This window comes from Ceratotherium simum, chromosome 24 (assembly GCF_057802395.1).
Source record: "Ceratotherium simum simum isolate JZ-2026a chromosome 24, ASM5780239v1, whole genome shotgun sequence".
Lineage (NCBI taxonomy): Eukaryota > Metazoa > Chordata > Mammalia > Perissodactyla > Rhinocerotidae > Ceratotherium > Ceratotherium simum.
This window is the reverse complement of record NC_141923.1, coordinates 14,805,690-14,826,173: the sequence shown is the minus strand read 5'-3', so window position 1 is coordinate 14,826,173 and position 20,484 is coordinate 14,805,690. Positions and strand designations below refer to the sequence as shown.

Genomic DNA, 20,484 nt, shown 5'->3' with positions numbered 1-20,484 from the left:
TCAAGCCTCTTCCCACTACCAAACCCACAAGCCCACTGATGTCCTCTGTCCCCACCCTCTTGGCCCCCACCTGCTATAACTGAGGGCCAATCCCTCTGCCTGTGCCCTGGACCCCACACTCTTGCCTTCTCAAGGACTTCATACTTCATACATCCTCTCTCTCTTCTGAACGACCAGGGTCTCAAGCTTGACTTGATCATCCCCATCAGCAATCAACATGCTTCCATGTCAGCCATTTGTGTGTGTGTGTGTGTGTGTGTGTGTGTGTGTGTGTGTGAGGAAGATCAGCCCTGAGCTAACATCCATGCCAATCCTCCTCTTTTTGCTGAGGAAGACTGGCCCTGAGCTAACATCCGTGCCGATCGTCCTCCACTTTATATGGGACGCCGCCACAGCATGGCCTGACAAGCGGTGCATCGGTGCACGCCCGGGATCCGAATCCGGGCCACCGGCAGCAGAGCGCGCTCGCTTAACCGCTACACCACAGGGCCAGCCCCCGTGTCAGCCACTTTTAACCCCCCTCCCTTGACCCCACATTCCTCCCCAGCTACCTCAAGTCCCCACTCTGCTCCACAGGGGTTCTTCCCGCAGGGACTGTGCATCCCCTGCCTCCAGTTCCTCACTCGCCATAGGCTCTGGAGCCCACACCAGAACGGCTCCATCTCTACCCCTCCACTAACACCTGTCTCGTCACAGTCACCAACAACTCCCACACGCCACATCCAACAAAGGCTTTTGTCTCCACCTCACTCAGTCTCTCAGCAGCATTTCCTACCAGCCATATCCTCCTTAAAAAGTTATTTTAATAGCTATTAAGCACTTGCTACCTGCTGAGCACTCTCCATGCACTATCTTGTGTAACTGTCACAACTGTCCTCATTTTGCAGTGGAGAACACTAGGGCTCAAGGGATTAGAATAACCTGTCCAGGTCACGGACTAGATCACGGGTGGGGAGGCCAGGATTTCAACTAGTCTGAGTCCAGAACCCATGTTCTTAACTGCACTGCACAGGTTGCTTTGTAAACCCCCTTGGCTGCCATGACAGCCCCTCTCCCGGTTTTCCTCTGGCCTTGCTGACCACTCCCCATTTCTTGGGCTTTTCCTCTCCTCCCCAAATTTTAAATTTGGGGGGCTCAGGTCTCAGTCTTGGCTCTTTCTCTTCTCCATTGACATTCTCTTCCTAGGCCTTCTCATCACACCCCTTAGCTTTAAATCTCCACTCCCAGATTTATGTTTCTAGCCCAGATCTGAAGTACAGGCTTGAATATCCAGCTGCCTGCCAACATCTTCACTTGCATTTCCTCAGGCACCTGACGCTTCCAAGTTCCATCAGGGCTCTGGCTTCTCTCCTCCCTGGCCCCAACACATCAGTTCTTCCCCCAGGCTTCCATCGAAGAGAACGGAATCACCCGTCACCCACTAATTGCAGCCCCAGACACAGGATTCTTCCTTTTCCTTCACTCCTACATCTTATCCATCAACAAGTCCTATCAGTTCGAATGCTATCGAAAAAGCATCACAGGTACCCATCTCTCTCCACTGCCACTAATGCCACCTCAGACCAAGCCGTCTCCTCTCCCGTGGACCAAGGCTCCTCACTTCCACTTTCCACTTTTCTGCCTTCCATTCCGCTCTCCACATTGAGTGAGAGTGGCCTTTAATGACCTCTATCCGATCCTTCCACTCTCTCGCTTGAAGTCCTTCAATAGCTTTTCAATACTTTTAGGATTAAGTTAAAAGATCTTAACCTGGCTGCCAGGGGCCTGGCATGATCCTGCCTCACCTCAGGCCACTTGATTCCTTTCTCTTTAGGCTTCAAGCCCCAGGGCCCCTGCCATTTCTCTAACACGCTGAGCTCATGCTGCCTGCAGGCCTTCCCACGTGCTGTCCTAGGCCCCCCACCCTCGTCCTGACCGACTGCTGGCACTCCTCAGGTCTCTGTTCCCCGGATGGGGAAGGCCTCTGCTACAGTTCTCACAGGCCCACACTGCTCCTTCATGGCACTTGGCACAACGGGAATTAAGTGCTTCTGTAATTGTTTTGTTTTGCATCTGTAAATTCCAGGAAGGCAGGGACTGTGTCTGTCTTCAAAACCACTGCACTCCAGAGCCTTGCTCTGACTGTGGCGTGCAATCAGATGCTCAAAGATACTGGGTCCAACAACTGGGTGCCCATCCTGGGTTACAGCTGGGGTTCTGGGGCCAAACTGGTTGGGTTTGAATTCTGGCTTCTCCATTTATTAGCCATGTAACCTTAGGCAAGTGACTTGACAGCTGTGTCTCAGTTTCTTCATCTGTAAAATGGGTGAATAAAGGTATTTATACCTCATAAGGCTATTATGAGGACTAAACAAGTTAAGATAGATAAAGTCTTGGGAATAACATCTGACACACACACAGTGCTTGATAAACGTCAACTAACTGCATGTTGTTGACCATTAATCAAAACCTCCCAGGGCAGGAGAAGGGGCAGGTCTGGCGGGCCGACCGATTCAGACTGGCAGTGTGTCAGGGCAGGCCTGACCCTGGTACCGCGCGTTCCCTCCTGCAGCGCTCCCTGTGCAGTGACCCACACGCCACCTGTCTGGGAGCTGTCTTCATCTCGTCGTGGTAACTGTGCCACAGGATTACCCGTCGGCCCGGGTGAGGCAGCCTCCCGGAGGCTCAGAGGAGCCTGGTAGGGGGAAGGGCAGACAGGCCAGGGCCAAGGAATTTGTGTGAGTGTCACAGCTTTAAATTCCCAGCAGAAATCAGAAAATCTGATCTTGCACATCTAAGAATAGCTGTTGGTTTCGACTGTGAGAGGTGCCAAAGTGGAAGCTATAATTATTAGTAAGTAACAAGCAGAAATTAACCACCTACAGCAAAGTCATTTTTAGCTGCCGTCCCAATGTGGAAATTGAAAGATGGGCACCAAGAAGCTGCTTGGCTTGGGAAAGCTCTGGTTCAACTTTGAATTATGGTGAATGTATGAATTTCCAAAGGCCAACACTAGGATTCGCATTCTAAAGAAGTTGTATGGTTCCTAGGGAGACATGTCTTGAGGCACGATAAACATCAAATGCTCTAATTCAGCTCTCCTGACTCCTTCCCCAGGAGGACTGTAGAGGCACGCACTTCTATCTAGGCTGGGTTTCCCTCCTGCAAAACGGAGGAAATAACCCCTCTGACCTTCTTTATAAGTTGGTGTGTATATAAATGGCACTGGAAGATACGTAGAACTTTCAGGAAAAGAGATCATAAAAATGGGTAGTTCCTTCCTAAATATCAAGTGAAGCCCAGATGCAATAAAGAAAAGACTGATAAAGGTACTTAAAAAAAAAGAGATGAACATAAGAGAGTAAATCTTAAAAGTTCTCATCACAAGAAAAAAATATTTGTAACTCTGTATGGTGACGGATGTTAACTAGACTTATTGTGGTGATCATTTCACAGTAGATACAAATATCAAATCATTATGTTGTATACCTGAAACAATACGATGTACGTCAATTATACCTCAGTAAAAAAGACAAAAGACACACAAAAAAATAAAAATGAAGGAAAATATTTACAACACATATCACAGACACAAGGCAAATTTCTTTGACACATAATAAATGCTTATAAATCAAAAACAGAAGCTCAGTATTTAAGAAGATGAATGGCAAGAAGCCGTGAACGGACAACTGAAATACCACTTTGCACCTATCAGACTGGCAAAGATCTAGAGGTCCGATAATTCATTGTGTTGGCAAGGATGTGAGAAAATGGGCATTCACACATTGTTGAGTGGAATCTAAATAGGTACAATATTATGGAAGGCAATCTGACAAAATTGATCAAAATTAGAGTCCACACCCTTTGATCCATCAATTCTACTTTTAGGAGTTGCTCTTACACATATAGAACAATATATAGAAGGATATTTATTGACCCATTGTCCGTAACAGCGAATTACTGGAAATAATCTCAATGTTAATCAACAGAGTACTGGTTAAATTATGGTAAATTCATGCAATGGATTTATTCTATGCAGCCCATCCTTATATGAGCTGAGAAGCAAGGCTCTCCAGTGTGTGATATCTCTGGAAGGTGCAGACTGCTAACGGTGGTTGCCTGTGGGTGAGGGGGACTGAGGCTCAGGGATAGGAGAGAGCCTTTTCCCTCTGTGTCTCTGTACCTTTTCAATTGTGTACCACATACATGTCTTATTTATTCAAAAATAATTTAAATACAATTGTCACATAGGTCCAAACAAACCAAAGAACAAAACACCAACAACCCATGCCGGTTGGCCGCCAGGTGTCCTGGTGCAGAGACTGAGGCACTAGGGTCAGAGGTGTCCAGGACAGCAGGAGGGAGTGCAGAGAGAAGGGGCGCCCAGGGAGCAGGTCCCCCCCCACAGGAAGGGAGAGACCCTGCATGATCAAGCATCCCTGGTCTTTCTGGGCCTGTCCTCCGTGCTGGGCCTTTGGCTCGTTCCCTCACAGAGCAGCTCGACGTTCAGGTGTGCTACTCATGATCTCTTCGCCATTCAAATGGACACCCAGGTGGCTCAGGGGCTCTCTCATACAATAGGCTGGAAATCTGACGTTGTCTCACAGTGACCTTACCTGCAAGCCCCAAATCTGGGGCCACCTCCACTGCAGGCTCCCCTCACGAGCTCCCACTACACTCAGCTCACCAGAAACAACCACCAAGAGAGAAGAGACCCACAAACACCACAGGAACACCATGGCCTTGGCTGTTAGGCCTTGATCTAACTAGTTTCTCCTAAAGCTTGCAAAATTTATGGAATCTGGCAGTAGTGCTAGAGCTGATGATGGACACAGATGTCACCTCGTTTCCATAAGTTATCAAAAATGTGGGTCACTTTCATTTTGCCTCTTAGAGCAGTACAGCTCAAACCACATATGCTAAAACCTTACAGTTCAGTGGAAGCTGTTTTCTGAATTCCTTCTGAATTTACCTCTTCAAAGACCATGTGAATATATCATATGATTCTAAATCTTTACTCAAAGTCATGGCTTTGAAAGAGTCATATGGCATGAATCCTATAAAGATTCTAATTACTCCATTCATTCATATTACATAAGCACTATGTACATTCTGCCCAGGTCTATAGGGCAGGTATCACCTTCACTTCCCATAGTTCAAGTCCACCAACTTGTAGAATTTTAAAAGCCACACACGTTAACTAGCAATGAGAGCTTTATTCTGTCCTATTGGCTCTGGCAATGAGAAATGGATGTTACATGATTATGTAAAAGTTCAAAGATAGTTCCAAACTGAATCTTAGTCACTGAGTTCTTCCGTGTCTAATAAGTAGCTACAAAATTTCCTCCCAAGAGCAATGGTAGGCCATGCAAAGAGGAACAAAGTCCCTGGATAACTGAGTGAGGGGCAGCTGGCCACCAGGTGAAGCTGTCCTGGTACTTAGTGACCCTCACTCAGGTCATTAACTTTCCCAAGAAATAAGAAAGAGAAACAATGTCTGTGAGGTCAAGGGAGCTAGATCCAGCCTAGAAGGATCACCTTCAGCTCTTCTGTTGTTTTTAGACTTTGGCCCTTCAAAAACTCCACTTTGAGCCCAATCTGAAAGACAACTCTGCCCCCACACTGGCCCTGCAGGTTCAGCCAGCCTCTCCTGGCCCGGACACTAAAGCATACTCCTTCTCTTTCTCCTCTCTGCAGTCACTGCTCACGATGGCGACGGAATAGGAAAGGCGCCAGGTCCTAGACTGGGGCCTGGGCTTTCCTGTAAGAGAGCTGATGGGGAAGGCATTACTGCCGCTCCCGTGCCCTCCGAGTCTGCTCGTCTCGGACCCAGTGAGAGGCCGAATGCTGGCAAGCGTCTGCACAGGAAGAACAATCAGCACATTCATGAATCATCCCTCTTTTGTACTTCGGCTTAGAAGAATATAATTTGTTAATTTACGGTGGTTGTTATGGCTCAATTAAAGATGCCAACACAGAAAAGGCTGGCTGAGCTTGGCTTTGTGACACGCCAAAGCCAGGTAAACCCAACCATGTTTTCATAGCTGAAGGTCCGCCGACGGTTTGAAACAAACATCATACAATTAACCTTGGCAACAAAGGAGTAAACAGATGGACAATGGTGGATAATAAGCACTTTCCCAGCCAAATTTGGGCTTTTCTCGTGCATCCTGAGAGTCAAGCCTGGGAAGGCCCAGTTAGGGTCTTGCCGATCAAGTGATAAAGCTTGATAAAAGTTACCTTTTATATAGAAATATAAATACATAAGTAAATCAACAGCCATCATTTGCTCGGAGTCCCTGTATAGTGGGATTCTCATTGCTAAAATGCCTGCATGCTGGGTTTATTTTTGGGAATTCCAGCTATGCAGAAGCAGCCACGTGAAACTGGAGGCGAAATCATACCTGCTTTCTGGGCCACTTTCCAGGTCAGCCTCCCTCTCTGGATTATCAGAGTGCCATCAGAGAGGGGAGTGGGGACATCAAAAACCCAGCCCCTTCCCAGGTTTTGTTCAAGACATCTATATCATCAATATACCCGCCCCTCTCCCAGGGACTCCAAGACTTCACTGCTGGGAGGTGCCAGGCACTGTGCTCATCAAAAGCAGGAAACAGGTGCTATTAACCCCACTGTAGAGATGAGGAAACTGAGGCTGAGAGGTGAAGCTATTAACTCGAGTCTACACAGCTGGTAAGCAGTAGATCTGGGACTCCACTCCAAGTCTGCAGGACTTCCAGACTCCCAGGTCTGGGACACCAGGCTACGTTGTCTCTCACAAAGAAGTCTGGGGTGTAGCCCTCTGGTCCATGCAGCACAAACCCTGCACCCCACACAGCAAGCTCCCCGAGATCCTTAAAGTCCAATTCAGAAAATCTTTCCTGGATGCCTGCTCTGTGCCAGGCTCTGGTCAGGGTACTGAGGCAGGGGAGGGATGGGGAGATACAGAGTAACTCACGGTTCCTGCAAAGTAGTAACATTTTGGTGTGTGACTGCAAAAGCTTTGATTTCTCCTGAGGAGAGGTTGTGGGCTAAATAGGCAAGTGTCCACAGGATCCTACAGCCTCTGGCACAGCAGTAGGTTGTGGGCAGGGGTGGGTGGGGTGGAAGGGCCCCAGTGGGGGCAGAGTGGTACCTGCATGGAGCCAGATCTGCGCCAGCGTCATCCAGGGGTGCAGCGGGCCCTGCTTGGGTGCACTGCTCTGTAGAGACGAGGCCACTTCCGACAGGGCCTGCTCCACTCTTGAGGCTGCTACTGATGTGGCATGGATAGAGCCTGTGAGAGGTTTTCAAGAAGGTGGCATCAGAAGTGAAAGGACAGACCCAACCAACCAACCACCCACACCCTCCTTCCAGACACAGACAAGAGTGCGAGACGTACATACGCCCCTTTCCCCATGATGCTTCTAGGTGTTATTTGTCCCTAAAGAAATACAGACAATCATTATGGCCTGGAATCTTAATTTCCATCCTTTGCTTTAGCTGATCTTTTAGTCAACAACCAGGGGACATGCTGCTAGGTGCTCCCTCCAGGAGCTCGTCTAGTACAGTGCGAGTGTTGGGGGCAGGAGAGGGGTACAAGGTGTCCACAGCTGTGATACACATGGCATCAACGAAGTCTACCAAGGGAAGTTCAAGGCACCTGTCAGTCCCTAAACCTAGAAACATCTGGGGAGCGGGGGAGGAACACACTCGCCTCCGGGGGTGGTATTTGGAGTAGATGGAGACCATTCTCAAGACAACCCAGCAACTTCCCACTTCATTCCCTGGCCTTTGAGAGGTGGGCAACACCCCTAGATTTGGAACCATATTCTAGGACATGGCTGGAAAACTGTAGAAAAGGCACACTTTTGCCCTGTGCATAAGCAGATGTCCATTATTAAGGCTAATAGTCGACTAGTGGAGGAGAGGTTACGGCAAAGACGCCTGGAGCTCAGAGGCTGCACCTCCCTAAGTCTTCTTAGGCCCTGCGGCCCTGAACGGCCCAGGAAAGGGGCAGACTAGGCACATTCACTAGTCCAAGAAATTTGGTAAAAGAACTTCTATTCAGAAATCAAATGACTCATTCTTCTCCACGCTGACCTTCTAGAGGTCCTGATGATCAAGACCACCTCCTTAAACAGGGGCTCGTTCCCCACCTCTTTCCAACACTTACTCTTGGAGCTGTGGTTTCAGAACTGAGAGCAGGCGTCTCTGTTATTTCACATTTAAACCTGCTGATATTTATATTCACGGACAACATTCTTAATTTATAATGCATCATAAAGTTTAAAATGGAGACAAACATTCCAACGTTGTTAGCAGTAACTACCAATTTATCCTAAGGTTTAAAACAGTGATAATATATAATGACAAATGCTGATTACTCAAATCGAGTTAGTTATACTCTGGATAAGACAAAATTGTGAGCATAAAAATAATTTCTGTTGGGCTTTGAAATGCACCATAATTTATTCATTTTAAGAGTATTTGCAGCAATAGACTGGCCACCCATATTGTGTTTTGACTGTTCCAACACGAAGGAAACTTGGATTCCTCTAAATACACTCAAATCCTTTGGTGCGGGTTTGGTGGAGACGACTTATGGGAGGTGGATGGAAACCGGACTGGGAATCCACCTTCTGTGGATAATCCACTACTCAGACAGCACCCACGAGGGCGAGCAAGAAGACAGCACCTCTGGGAAAGTACCAGTGAGTTCTCCAGAGGGCACGCTGCCTCGCAAGAAGGAGGAACTTGAGTCCCGGTCAAAAGCCACTAATTGATGTGCCATTCTGATGCAGGAGAGCCAATGAAGCTCAGCTAAGAATCTATCCTTGCTTAGACAAAGCGTGTCTGACTACTCCGAAAAAAAAAAATCTAAACAGCAAATTGATGAAACTGCTGTTGATTTTTTTGTCTTGTTTTGTTTTTAACCTTTTTATGGAAAATTAATATTTGAACTTTGATAACAAGGACTTAATGTAATTTCTCTGAGATTTTTAGTAGCAACAGTCAGTTAATTAAACGAGTAATCGAGAGGTTGTTGTTGCTATATTCTGACATTACCAAGCTGGCTTAACTTCTCATTGACTACCTTGAACAGTGGTTCTCAACCTTGGCTTCACAACAGAATCACCAAGGGATTTAAAAAATCATGACGCCATAGCTACACCCCAGACCAACTGAATCACTAACTCTAGGGGTGGGGCCAGTCTGTTAATCACCCAGGTGACTCCAATGTGTAGCTAAGCCTGAGACACCCTGACCTGGAGAGACAGGAAGCAGATGGTACTACCATTTGGTCAGGAAAAGCCTGAAGGCGTATTCCACACATGCCAGCCAGCCTGAGCTCTCCTGCTTCCCTGCAGCCCCGTGAACGGGGAACAGGGTTCCTGGAAGACCTTGTTCTTCAGAACAGTGGTTCTCAAACCTCTTGGTCTCAGAATCCCTTTAGACTCTGAAAACCTACTGAAAATCCTAAAGAGATTTTGTTTACCTGGGTTATATCTAGTGCTATTTACACATTAGAAAGAAAAACGGAGACACATTTAAAATATGTAGTTATTAATTCATTTAAAAATAACAATAATAAACTACTGCTCTAGAAAAATTCTACCAGGATCTATGGCTTCTTTGCTATAAGGACTTGTGACTTTTCAAGAGGCTAATTTTGCTTTTTGGATTAACTATTTTGTCCACAAATGAACTAATCAGAACTACTGCCAAAGTTCCCTCTCTTTGTGATATCTATATAAAGCTAAATTAATTAATTCTTCACATAATAATATGTTCCACCGTGAACAAGCTCTGACGATGATGATGATGGTGGTTATCAGTTTTAGAGAACATACCATGTTTCAGGCACTGTGATTAGCACTTTATATATATTATCTCATTTAATTTTTAAATAATTCTGTGAGCAGGTAACACTGTTATCTGCATTGTTTAGATGACAAAATTGAGATTTAATGAAGTTATATAACTTACCCAAAGTCATACCACCAGCAGGTGGTAAAACCAGGACTCAAACACTGCCTCTGACCCCAAATCTGCCTCTATCTCCAGCTGACACCACCTCCTCCAGGAAGGCTGCTGTGAGCCTTCCATTTCTTCTCCCTACCACCCCCCTGTAAAGTTAGGCTGTGGGTCCTCGGTGCTCCCATAACACCCTGTGGGTATGGTTGTCACCGTACAGACCACACTGTTTTCTGTTAAAGCTGATGTAACTGTCTCTCCTATTAGACGTGTGTGCAGTTCTAGAAGACAGGAAGCATGCCTTCCATTGAGGTATTTTCAGGGGATAACAATGCTAGGCCCATGGGAAGTGCCTGGTATATCCTCGTGGAATGAATGAATGAATGAACAAGTGAGTACTGTCAACAGACACGTCACTGTATGAAATTTGGAAGAGAGTGGTCCCCTCCTTTGGATGCACGTCTGTGTGCTCTACTCTCCTTTCCCATTGGCTCAGAGGCCAGAACCTGCACTGTCTCAAAGGGCTTCCGTCACTTTCAATACCTGGACTACAAATGACAGTGGCACATAGTTAGATGACACACTGCACCTCCTCTAGCAACTTTCCCCATCTCTAACATAACTAACCCACTTAAATATGGAGGATAACTGAGGTTTATCAGAAATAATGTTTTCCTTCCCAGTCAATCCCTTTTTACACGTTTCCCCAGGGCAGAGACCCTTCATGTTCTGAACGAGGGATGGATACTAGCGCGTTCAGATATTTATTAATAATAGCAGGTTACTAACTACAACGGTAAAATTATTTAGTACTTAATGTCTACTATTCCTGGCAATAAGACAATAAATCAAATTCTTCCATTGGATTAGAATTTGGAGGAAAAAAAGAATAAGCATCATTATGAATCAAAACGGATATATCTGATTAAAAAAGATCAGAACAACCTGTATCTTACTGTTTCATAGGACTGAAATGGTAAGTGCCAAAATAGATGCTGGATTTTCATTTATGTGGGTAAACAACTAGAAATGCTAATTCTAACCAACATATTTTTAAAAGCAATCCTTTTCTTTCTCTCCAAAGCAAATGTGTTCCTACAACATATATGGGGGTAAAGAGGATTATTACCCTAAGGGAAATGGACAAATTGAGGCTTGAAAAAGGAATCAGAGGGAGGAATATCAGATATATTTCTAATTTGAAATCCAAGACTCTGGAGAAATAAGCTTCCAAATAATCAGGTTTGACAGGTAAGCGCCTGGCTGCTGGGCATCTTTTATTTATCACATTAATTCGAGAAGTGCTTATCACTGTTGTAACCCTGAGGGCTGAGCAGCTGCTGTGCTCCACCAAGTCCCTCAGTCATAGCACACAGTGGCTCTGAAAAGCCACCTTAACTGAGCACTGACGCAGGCAGATGAGAGCGCGCCCTAAAATCTGGCCCAGGTTCTGTGAGCTAATTGCCCAAATGGTCCAGGGGGCATAAGATGCTCAAGAGCTGAGGAGATCTGTACTATTTCCTCAAGCTGACTGCTTTCTCTTCCCTCCCACCTAGATGCCCAAGAGAAGATGTTATCTCAGACGCTGGGTAGAACGGCCAAGTTCCACTTGAAGAACTGTTCTGATCCCTGCATCCAGGGTTTTCATCTGGGTCCCCCCTTGGACCACCATGTGTGTGGGGGTGGGGGAAGGAGCAGGCAACAGAGAGGATCCAGGAACTGCAGTGGAGAAGCTTTTTTCCAAGGGCTGAGAGGACCAGGAACCAAGGCCACTGACCTCAGGAAGCTGTGAGTCCAAGCTCTGAACCCCTCCCAAGGATTTCTGACCCATGCTCCTATCATATGCTGAAGCCTATTGAGAAACCTTGTCACAAGTAGGACACTGGGGACAGCCAGCTCAAATTGCCTTCCCAGTTGAAGCCTTTCCAAAAATCCTTTTTCGGAAGCACACTGCACCTGTGGTCAATTTCACATAGATCTCAAATGTGGCAATCACATACAAACCCTATTTCACCAAAGTTCATCATTTAAAGGGATCTCAGAGCCAATAATTTTGTTAAGCAAAAGGCTCAATAAATTATGTGGCTTAGTTATGTTCGATAACCTTGTATTTCACAAGCAGGGTCACTGAATGCATGGTATATATTTATATTCCAGCTACCCTTTTAATGTTCTGGTGGCATTAAGGAAGCTGCTGTAGTTTGAAGGATGTCCACCTTCCCTCTCCCCTCCTTTCTTCACAGCATGTAGAAGATGAACTAGATCTCAGATGAAACCCTGCCCGCCTGGTGACTTGGTGAGCACCACGGTCCAGGAACAAGGGACAACTATGTTACATTATATGCGAAAAAAATCCTCTACCAAGGAGACATCAGTAGACACATCTCACAGGTGTTTGCTCAGGATTCGGGCTGCTCTTTGCTTCCCAGCCCTGGAGTATTAACTCAGATGCCTCACGTGCAGGAATATGGGAGGATGATGGAGCACACGGCTGCACCCCAAGTCCCATCTCTCTGCTTGTCACCTACATGCTCTCTGCCTAATGCTGCAGCAGCAGATACCTGCTCCCCCAACGTTTTTCTGAAAAGACACCGAGCCCACCCAGTCGCGGGCCTGCAGAAGTCACCCATTGCTAACAAATCTCCGTGCTTATTTTCCCTCAGTCCTGAAATGACTCAATATTATCTATCAATAGAGCTATTCAGCTTCCAGCTCTTAGAAGCTGTGCCCTCAAAACAAAGAAGAAAAAAAATCAGCAGTTCCACCTCCTAAAGACCCGAAACACGAAACAGCAATCCAAATGACTAAGCCTTCTGCCAGAGAGCTTTGCTTAAAATTTTTCATTTTTAACAGGAAAAGAATGTCTGTTTCTCAAAATAGGGCTTGAAAATAAATCAGTCCAATACTGCGGACTGCTGGCAGCTGGTGACCTTCTCAGACCTGCCACCTGTGCTCTAAGAACCCACACCTCCTGGGGGCTGAGGGAGGAGGTGGCCGGGGAGCCAGTGATGACTGTCTCTTGCCTTTTGAAGAAGGAGATGAGATATGAGAGGCCACTCTCACTTCAACCCTCAAATTAGGATATTTTCTCTGTACCTTTTTTTTTTTAACATCAAACATTTTGGTCTCCCCCTACCCTGCCCCTGAAGGCATTAGGACAATTCCCATCTTAGTTGGAAGTGGTCCTGCTTTTCTGAGGAGGCTGATTTGGGGTGGTGGGCTCCTCATACTGTGCTGTCAAGGAGCTCCCTCCCATATTTCTGATTCCGTGACAGCTGCCACCTCCCCTCTTCATAGCACCTCCACCAGTGTGATGGGGGTGTAGAGCTGTGGTGGCTTTATGGGTAACTGCCTGGTCCTACCCGCTTCCCACCGACAATGAGGCCTCCTGCTTGTGGGTTCCTCTGAGAAATAACTTTGGTCCCCATTCTAGTAGATACTTTCTTTTTTCAGTGAGTGGAAAAGAGATTAAGACAGCCAAGTAAATCAGGACAGCCAAACCCAGGGTCCCAAGACGAGATCATTATTTCCAAATGACTTTAACAGACTGTCAAGCACAGTTGAAACCTGATGGCATGTGTCTTCTTCTGAAAGGGGAAAGTTCTTTCCAGGGAAAGCTTTAGGGAAGGATCCCACCGAGGCAGGGAGGGACTGGGATATGCGGTCACCAGTGGGCATGCGGGGGAGTCCAGCATGCTGCCGGGGCTGCTGGCAGGGCCAGGTGGTCACACGGAAACGTGGAGGGAAGCCATTCACAAGCATGCGGGAAGATGCCAGCTGTCACTGTGAGCTGCGCTGTGGCTCTGGGCTGGAGACAGTACCTTCTGGAGGACTACACCGGGCAGATGCTTCCATTTCCATCGAAACCCTCCCCATTGCATATTCATGAGGGTGTGTCTCTGGACTGAAATGCCCTTCTGCCTGGGGGAGGCTGTACTTGTCTTGGAATGCAGCATATGGGCAAAGCCTCCCAGGTTTGGGCGACAGTCTAATTACTGGACACAGACTCCTCAACTTCTATCTGAGTGCCATTTATTACTGACTTCTCAGTCTCCTAAAATTCCATTCAATCTTCTTCAAAGAAAGATACCATGGAACTAATTAAGGAGAATTCATTAATTTTAATTAAAATAGCAAGAAAAGGTTTATAGTTGAATCATTAGGGCTGAATTTTTAAAACTGCTCCCCCTCAAAAGCAATGGGGTCGTCACTAGAGTAACTTTCTCCTACATAGGTTAAAAAAAACTATTCTATTAAGAAGGAGCAGAGTGTGGAATATAACACCTAACTGAGGAGTCACTTCCTGATCATGATATACATTTTTGAACGTTAGAAAATACAAAGGCAATAATAAAATGCTGGCCAAAATGGAAAAACTACTACCTTGAATTTATTTCTCAGTCTATTTCATTTGAGAAGGGTGTTTTCTCATTACTCTGTTTATTCTCTTCTCCCGGTTTTACATTCCTAAAGGAGAACAAGAGTTTCACCAGAATCGGCAACATGGAAAGCTAAGCCAAGAACCCGAGTGGGCATTCTTGACTATAGCACTTCCTGGAGAGGAGAATAAAACATAAGCACATGTTTTTCTCCAAAATGATGGCCGCTAGAGCACTCAAGAATGGGGGCGCCTGGGGTCCTCAAGTCTAAGGAGTGATGGGCAGCATGGAGGGAGCCCTGGGTGGCTGTGTTACCAGCCGGCTTTCCCCACCTGGTGTGTCACTTCCTTCTGGGAGCCACAGCTGGAGAAGGACACCTGACTGAGGCCTGAAATCAGCATCAGCTACTGGCAAACCACAGAGGCGTGTGTGAACAGACGCGTTCGTAAATTGACATCTTGACAGATGAGGAAACTAAGGCCCAGGGAGATTACGTGAGTTGTCTGGGTTTCTCTGCAGAACTGGCTATTGAACCCAGGCTTCCTGATCTTTGAGAGAGTGGGAGCCATTTCTATGCAAAACAGCTAAGTCCCCTGCATAAGTATATCAAGCCTCCTTTAACTAATAAGGGCTGCTTGAAGATTTTAAAGTAATCTGACTTTCTGAAAATCAAATCTTTTTAATGTATCTGAGGAGCCTGATATTGAAAGGACCCTGGCAGTGAAACTTTTTTTTTTTTCTGAAGAACCCTAATGTGATGACAATACCAAACATACCTCTTTTCCACTATGGACTTTTCAAGCCAGAAATAAAGTCAATCTAGGCTGAGCTGGATCTCAGAGGGGAGATCAACTCCCTGAGGGGTATATATAAGCAGTAAGGCTCAGATCATTCAAATAGATCACCATATACATATGGATCACCATATACATATGGATCACCATATACATATGGATCACCATATACATTAGCATTTCCCAAAATACAGTCCCTGGAACACCAATTCCACAGGGTGGAAAAAATGATGAATTTAGCTTGGGAAAACTGGGTCAAAGTTAAGAGAGTCTTGAATTGTTTAAATCGCGGGACTGCTCAGAGACTTTAATGTGCTAATGTGAACCGTGAGTCTGTACGAGAGAGATATACTATTTCCCAAAAATATTTGACCAGAGAGAATCAGTGGCCTAAGAAACATCCTTTGAAGAATGTAATAATTCACTAATGCCTTAAAAGAATACCACCTAAAGCACCAATCCTCAACCAGAGAATTGCTTAGTCTCCTTTAAATGTTGGTAGAGGCAGTTTAGCCTACTTTAGGGAAAGTAATTATTAGAACTGCTTTTCTATGTAGCAATAATGGTTGAACTGGAAAGGAATTTCAAGATTCAACTGGTTCCCTCTACCCCAAATTTACAGACGACCCGTACTGGGGAGGCTAGCTGTCTCAGATTTCTGATCAGCACCAGTGGGGCTGCTGATCAGTCCACTGCACGCCCTTAGTTGGGCATTTTTCCTGCAATGCCCTCTTCTGTAGTCCTTCCCAGACAAGTACTGCCTCCTCAGTATTTAAACCCAAGCTGCGTTGGAATGCACTAGGATCTCAGGAGAGATGGGCCCCAGGTGGCGGAATGGGCAAGCAGGTGGCAGCTTAATGTCCACACCATCTCAACATTCCCAGCAATCAACAACCACAGCACACGTTCCATGGTGGAGGGAAGCGTGATTCTGGAGACCCTCAGAAAGGTTAATAGAGATTGGTAAACTACTTACTAACTGAAAAAAGGGAGGGAAAACCATGAAAGTATACTTCTGGAGAGTTGCCTTGGAACAACAAATCAAACCAAAAATTAAAACCAAGAAACAAAACATTTGAAAAATCAAAATTAAGGCTAAAAAAGCAAATAGAGTTCTAACAACCTTCCAACTGTAAGTCTGGCTGTCTGGGATCAGATTTCAATTCGAGTGACACATGTTTTTCCACTAACAATGACTTTTTTTTTTTAACCAAAGAAAGGCCAACCGGGCATTCCCCTCTTTTTAAATGTTCCTCCAGCACATGAAAGTTGGCCAATTCATGTAACGTATTTTGTTTCCAGGGCAGGAAATTCCAAGGGGAAGGGAAAAATAATCAAATAAGCAGTTTTCAGGTCTTTCCAAATATTAACCCTAATCATGATTGCAACAGTTTGTAGGGTTGGGCTAGTTTTCATTCCCATGAAGTTAAAGGATTGGAGGAAGAATTTCATAAAACTTCAGGTCTTGATTATCTATCCTAATAGAAAGAGTTGGGATTCAAATTCATTACAATTTTAATCAAGAAATTCTACATTTATCAGTAATGTATGGTATGTTTTCCCTTCTCTAAATGTTGTATTGATGGGGTAGAAAAAGACTCTTGGGTTCTTCACTCTTAGTTAAAATACCTGGTTACTGGTATTTTAGGCATTCCCATGGGATGCAACATGGTAAATACTGGCAGGGTGTGGAGTTGGTGGGTTTGTTGTGTAAACAAGAGTGGACGGGGCGGTGAGAGCACACAACATTATTCTAGAACAGTGAGATCCCATTTTAAGGCAAAAAGTTGGGCAAAAGTCAATGTAAAAAACTATTTTTTGGAAAAACAATTTTTCTGGAAGTTGGCAATTGCCCCTATGCACTGTATTAAGGGAAAATGTCTATTTTGAGAAGTAGATTAAAAACAACATAAGCAGTTTATAAACATTATCCTCGTCTTCCATTTCATAAAACTGGGATTACCATTAAAGCAAAGCTCACAACACTTAACATACAGATAAGTAAGGTCAGAGTGTTTCTTGGTTTGAATGATTTATTTTAGACGATAGCCTCATCTCTGCCCTGACTTCGTGTGTGTGTGAGTTTAATGGCGGGTTAGCCATCCGAAAGATGAGCACATTAGGGAAAGTAGCTCTTTCTGGCAGCAGTTCCCCTTATGAGCTTTTGTTCAGCATATAACTGAACATTTGGAACAAAGATGAGCCCCTATAAATCATAGATATAGAGATTAAATTGTCTGGCAGTGCTGCCGGACAAGTGAACATTAAATAAATGAGGGAAACAAAACAAGGGTGGATTCTCCTGGTGAAACCCATATTTAGGGCCCATCTAAGGACTTTATCAACCAGTGTTTTACTTTAATACAGGGATCTTTTTTTTCATTGACAGGTCCCCGAATACCCTAAAACAGACTTTCAAATTTCTGTATTAATTAAAAGCAAGATCAGATTAAAATACTGTTCAATTTCCCTGCATAGTTTCAAGACACTAGCCCTACATTTTCCTTCTTTGCAAATGGAAACAATTTATAGCATCGTTTCTCAAAATGTAGTACATAACCCACTGGCATTATAATCACAAGGGGGTATTTCATAAATCCAGATTCCTGGGTCCTTCAGGTCTACTGAATCATGAATTCTGGAGGTGGGGCCCAGGGGATCTGCAGCTTTCAAGGCTCTCTATGGGATTTTAATGCACATAAAGTTGAGAACCACATATTTAAAAGGCATATGGCCATTATCTTTAAAATACTTTCATTACTACATACTTGTTGAATTAATTTCTAAATTGAGGGCCAGCCTCGTGGTGTAGCGGTTAAGTGCACGCGCTCCTCTGCTGGCGGCCCAGGTTTGGATCCTGGGCGCGCACCGACACACCGCTTGTCAGGCCATGCTGTGGCGGCGTCCCATATAAAGTGGAGGAAGATGGGCACAGATGTTAGCCCACAGCCAGTCTTCCTCAGCAAAAAAAAAAAAAAAAAGAGGAGGATTGGCATCGGATGTTAGCTCGGGGCTGATCTTCCTCACACATACACAAAAAATTTCTAAATTGAAAACCAGAAATATTTAGGAATCAATGATTATTTGCAAAATGTTCTAATTTGCCCTTTTAAAAACAGGAATCTTATGCATTTATATCAACTCCAGGAAAGCACAGAAGTACCTGAGAACTAGAAGCAATATTCTAGAGAAGTTTCTATTTATTCTGCTCAAAACAAGTTTCTTTTACTTTTCAAAGAGGAGGTTGGAACTTGGGCACCAATGTCTCCTTCTGCCCCACACAGCTTTTGGATTTTCAAGTTGGCAAGATTTTCTCTCATATAAATTTGATGGAGTTTCCTATCCAGCTTATCAGTTAGGAAGATTATCAGAACATGAAACATCAGGCAAATGAAGCAGGTCTAACAAGAAAGGAAAAACCATAAACCATGTTTACACAGAGAGGGTTCCTGGCGGGGACCTGGGTCACTGAATGAATGAGCTGCAGGGGGCCACACAAAGGTATCGGGTTTGGGATGAGAATGAAGATGAGAAGATACAAACAGGTGGAGAGGAGATTCGGTTCTTGAAAGAGAAGAGGAGGAGGAGGAGGAATCTGACACTAAAAAAGTGAAAGAGAAAAAAAAAAGGATAAAGGCAAAAAAGCTTTAGAAACACAAAGAAAAAAATAAACCAGCTTTTAATATACTCACATAAGCTGCAAAGAAAATGAGGTCATGTAATACACAATCATTCCTCTACTTGACAATAGAATACAAGTGCTTTTCGAAGAAAACAAATTTGTTGTTTTTCCACTGGTTATTTAAGTGTTCTGCAACAACACCATGGAATAAAAATAACTCAGATTTACCTGGGCACGGATTCAGCAGTATGATCCACTGAAAATAATACATCTTTAATTTACAATGTCCAGGACACTCTAGAGGAAACTATTTGCTTTTCAATTGGAAAGGGTTAGAACTTGACTTTTCCTAGATTTGTTTTTTATGAGAAGCACTTATATAAAGTTTACTTGAGAATTAAGGTTTTCCTAGGTGCAGGTACTAAGGTGCAATGATATGTCACGGTCCCAGCATCATGACAACCGAGTGCTAAGCTTTCTAAGTTGGTCTATGGTTGGGCGCACTGGCTGGGCACTTGGAAAAGGAAGCTATTACTGCCACCTCCATGTCTTACAGCCGGAGAGAGACACAGCAGTAGGGGGACCACCACAGCGACAATTATTTTCCCAGACAAAATGGACCAAACTTTCAAGTTAAAAGAATTATTTTGCTTTGGATAGGTGTCCAGTAATATCTACCAATGACCAAAGATAAATCCCCTTACTCCACATCCTGTTTTGAAGGCAAAAGGAAGAAAAAAAATTTTTTTTCACCCTCTATTTAAGGAACCAGCAACTTATTCCAAAGAAAAGGCAATGATTGATAGCTTCAGAGCCAAGGCTGTCGCTCCATTTGATTCCTCTTTGTCGATGCTGGGACCTATTAGATGACAGAGGTGGGGGGAAGGGGAGCCAGAGATGATATTAGAAGGGAAATCAGGGTCTTGAAGGGGGGCTTTTTCAGTTTGCCACGTCCATTTAATAAAACCAGCATCTACTTTATAAGCCACGGCAGATTTGGCCAATCCAAAGCTTCTAGACATGGGTTCCCCTTATGTTATTCCACAGGACTGCATATGGACAAGTTCAGAGGTGGAAAACCATATTCTAGTTAATGAACCCCTTGAAAAATCAAGCACACTGAGCCTTTATAATGACCCAGATGTATAACAATGGTATTGTAATTCTATTTGTTAAAAGTTCTGTTCTGTTTGACAAATATACTGAAATTTTAAGGTGAAATATGATGTTTGGGATTTGCCTTAAAATACTCTTCAAAAACTAAGTCTGGGACAGGAGAGATGGATGAAAAAAAGAATACTAATTGTTGAAGGCTGGCAGTAGGTACATGGGGATTCATTAGATTAGTATCTCTATTTTGGTATATTTGAAAATTTTCCACAATAGAAAACAAAAAAATAAAAAGGAAACAAATTTTATTTCTGGAACACAAAAACAAGAGATCCAAGAGGGCCTGTGGCTTCATGAAGGGGTCAATCTGCACAGTGGGTGATTCGGAATTGGCAGGACTGTGACAGTGGAAGTTCACCATGGCTTTGGCCACTGTATGGCTTTGCTTGTGTTAGATGCTTGTGCCCTTTAAATTAGGGAATTTAGAAAAGCAGGGAAGCAGCGGGTGTGGCTTGGACCAATGCTATCGACAAGCTGTCACCTGCCAGGGGTGGGCTCTCTCGGACCATGGCTGGTCTCAGAGTCACTTCTGTTCTGATTTTTTTTACCTCCGATAAGTTCCTTTTCTCTTTTTCTCTATGGCCCA

The 20,484-nt window shown here is 44.6% G+C and overlaps 1 protein-coding gene across 5 annotated transcripts in view; it reads right to left on the bottom strand.

Annotated features, from left to right (window-relative positions):
• The window catches only part of TTC7B (tetratricopeptide repeat domain 7B), a 248,951-nt gene that overhangs the window by 39,941 nt on the left and 188,526 nt on the right, over window positions 1-20,484 (bottom strand). For 3 of the 5 annotated variants that reach the window (XM_087448057.1, XM_087448056.1, XM_087448054.1), the window contains exon 18: window positions 7,112-7,252. In XM_087448057.1, the coding sequence (XP_087304183.1) occupies window positions 7,112-7,252 (141 nt within the window). Of the gene's footprint in view, window positions 1-3,563; window positions 5,838-7,111; window positions 7,253-16,082; window positions 16,134-18,542; window positions 18,708-20,484 lie in introns of those variants that run through there. The other 2 variants (XM_087448059.1, XM_087448058.1) reach the window with 2 other exon arrangements.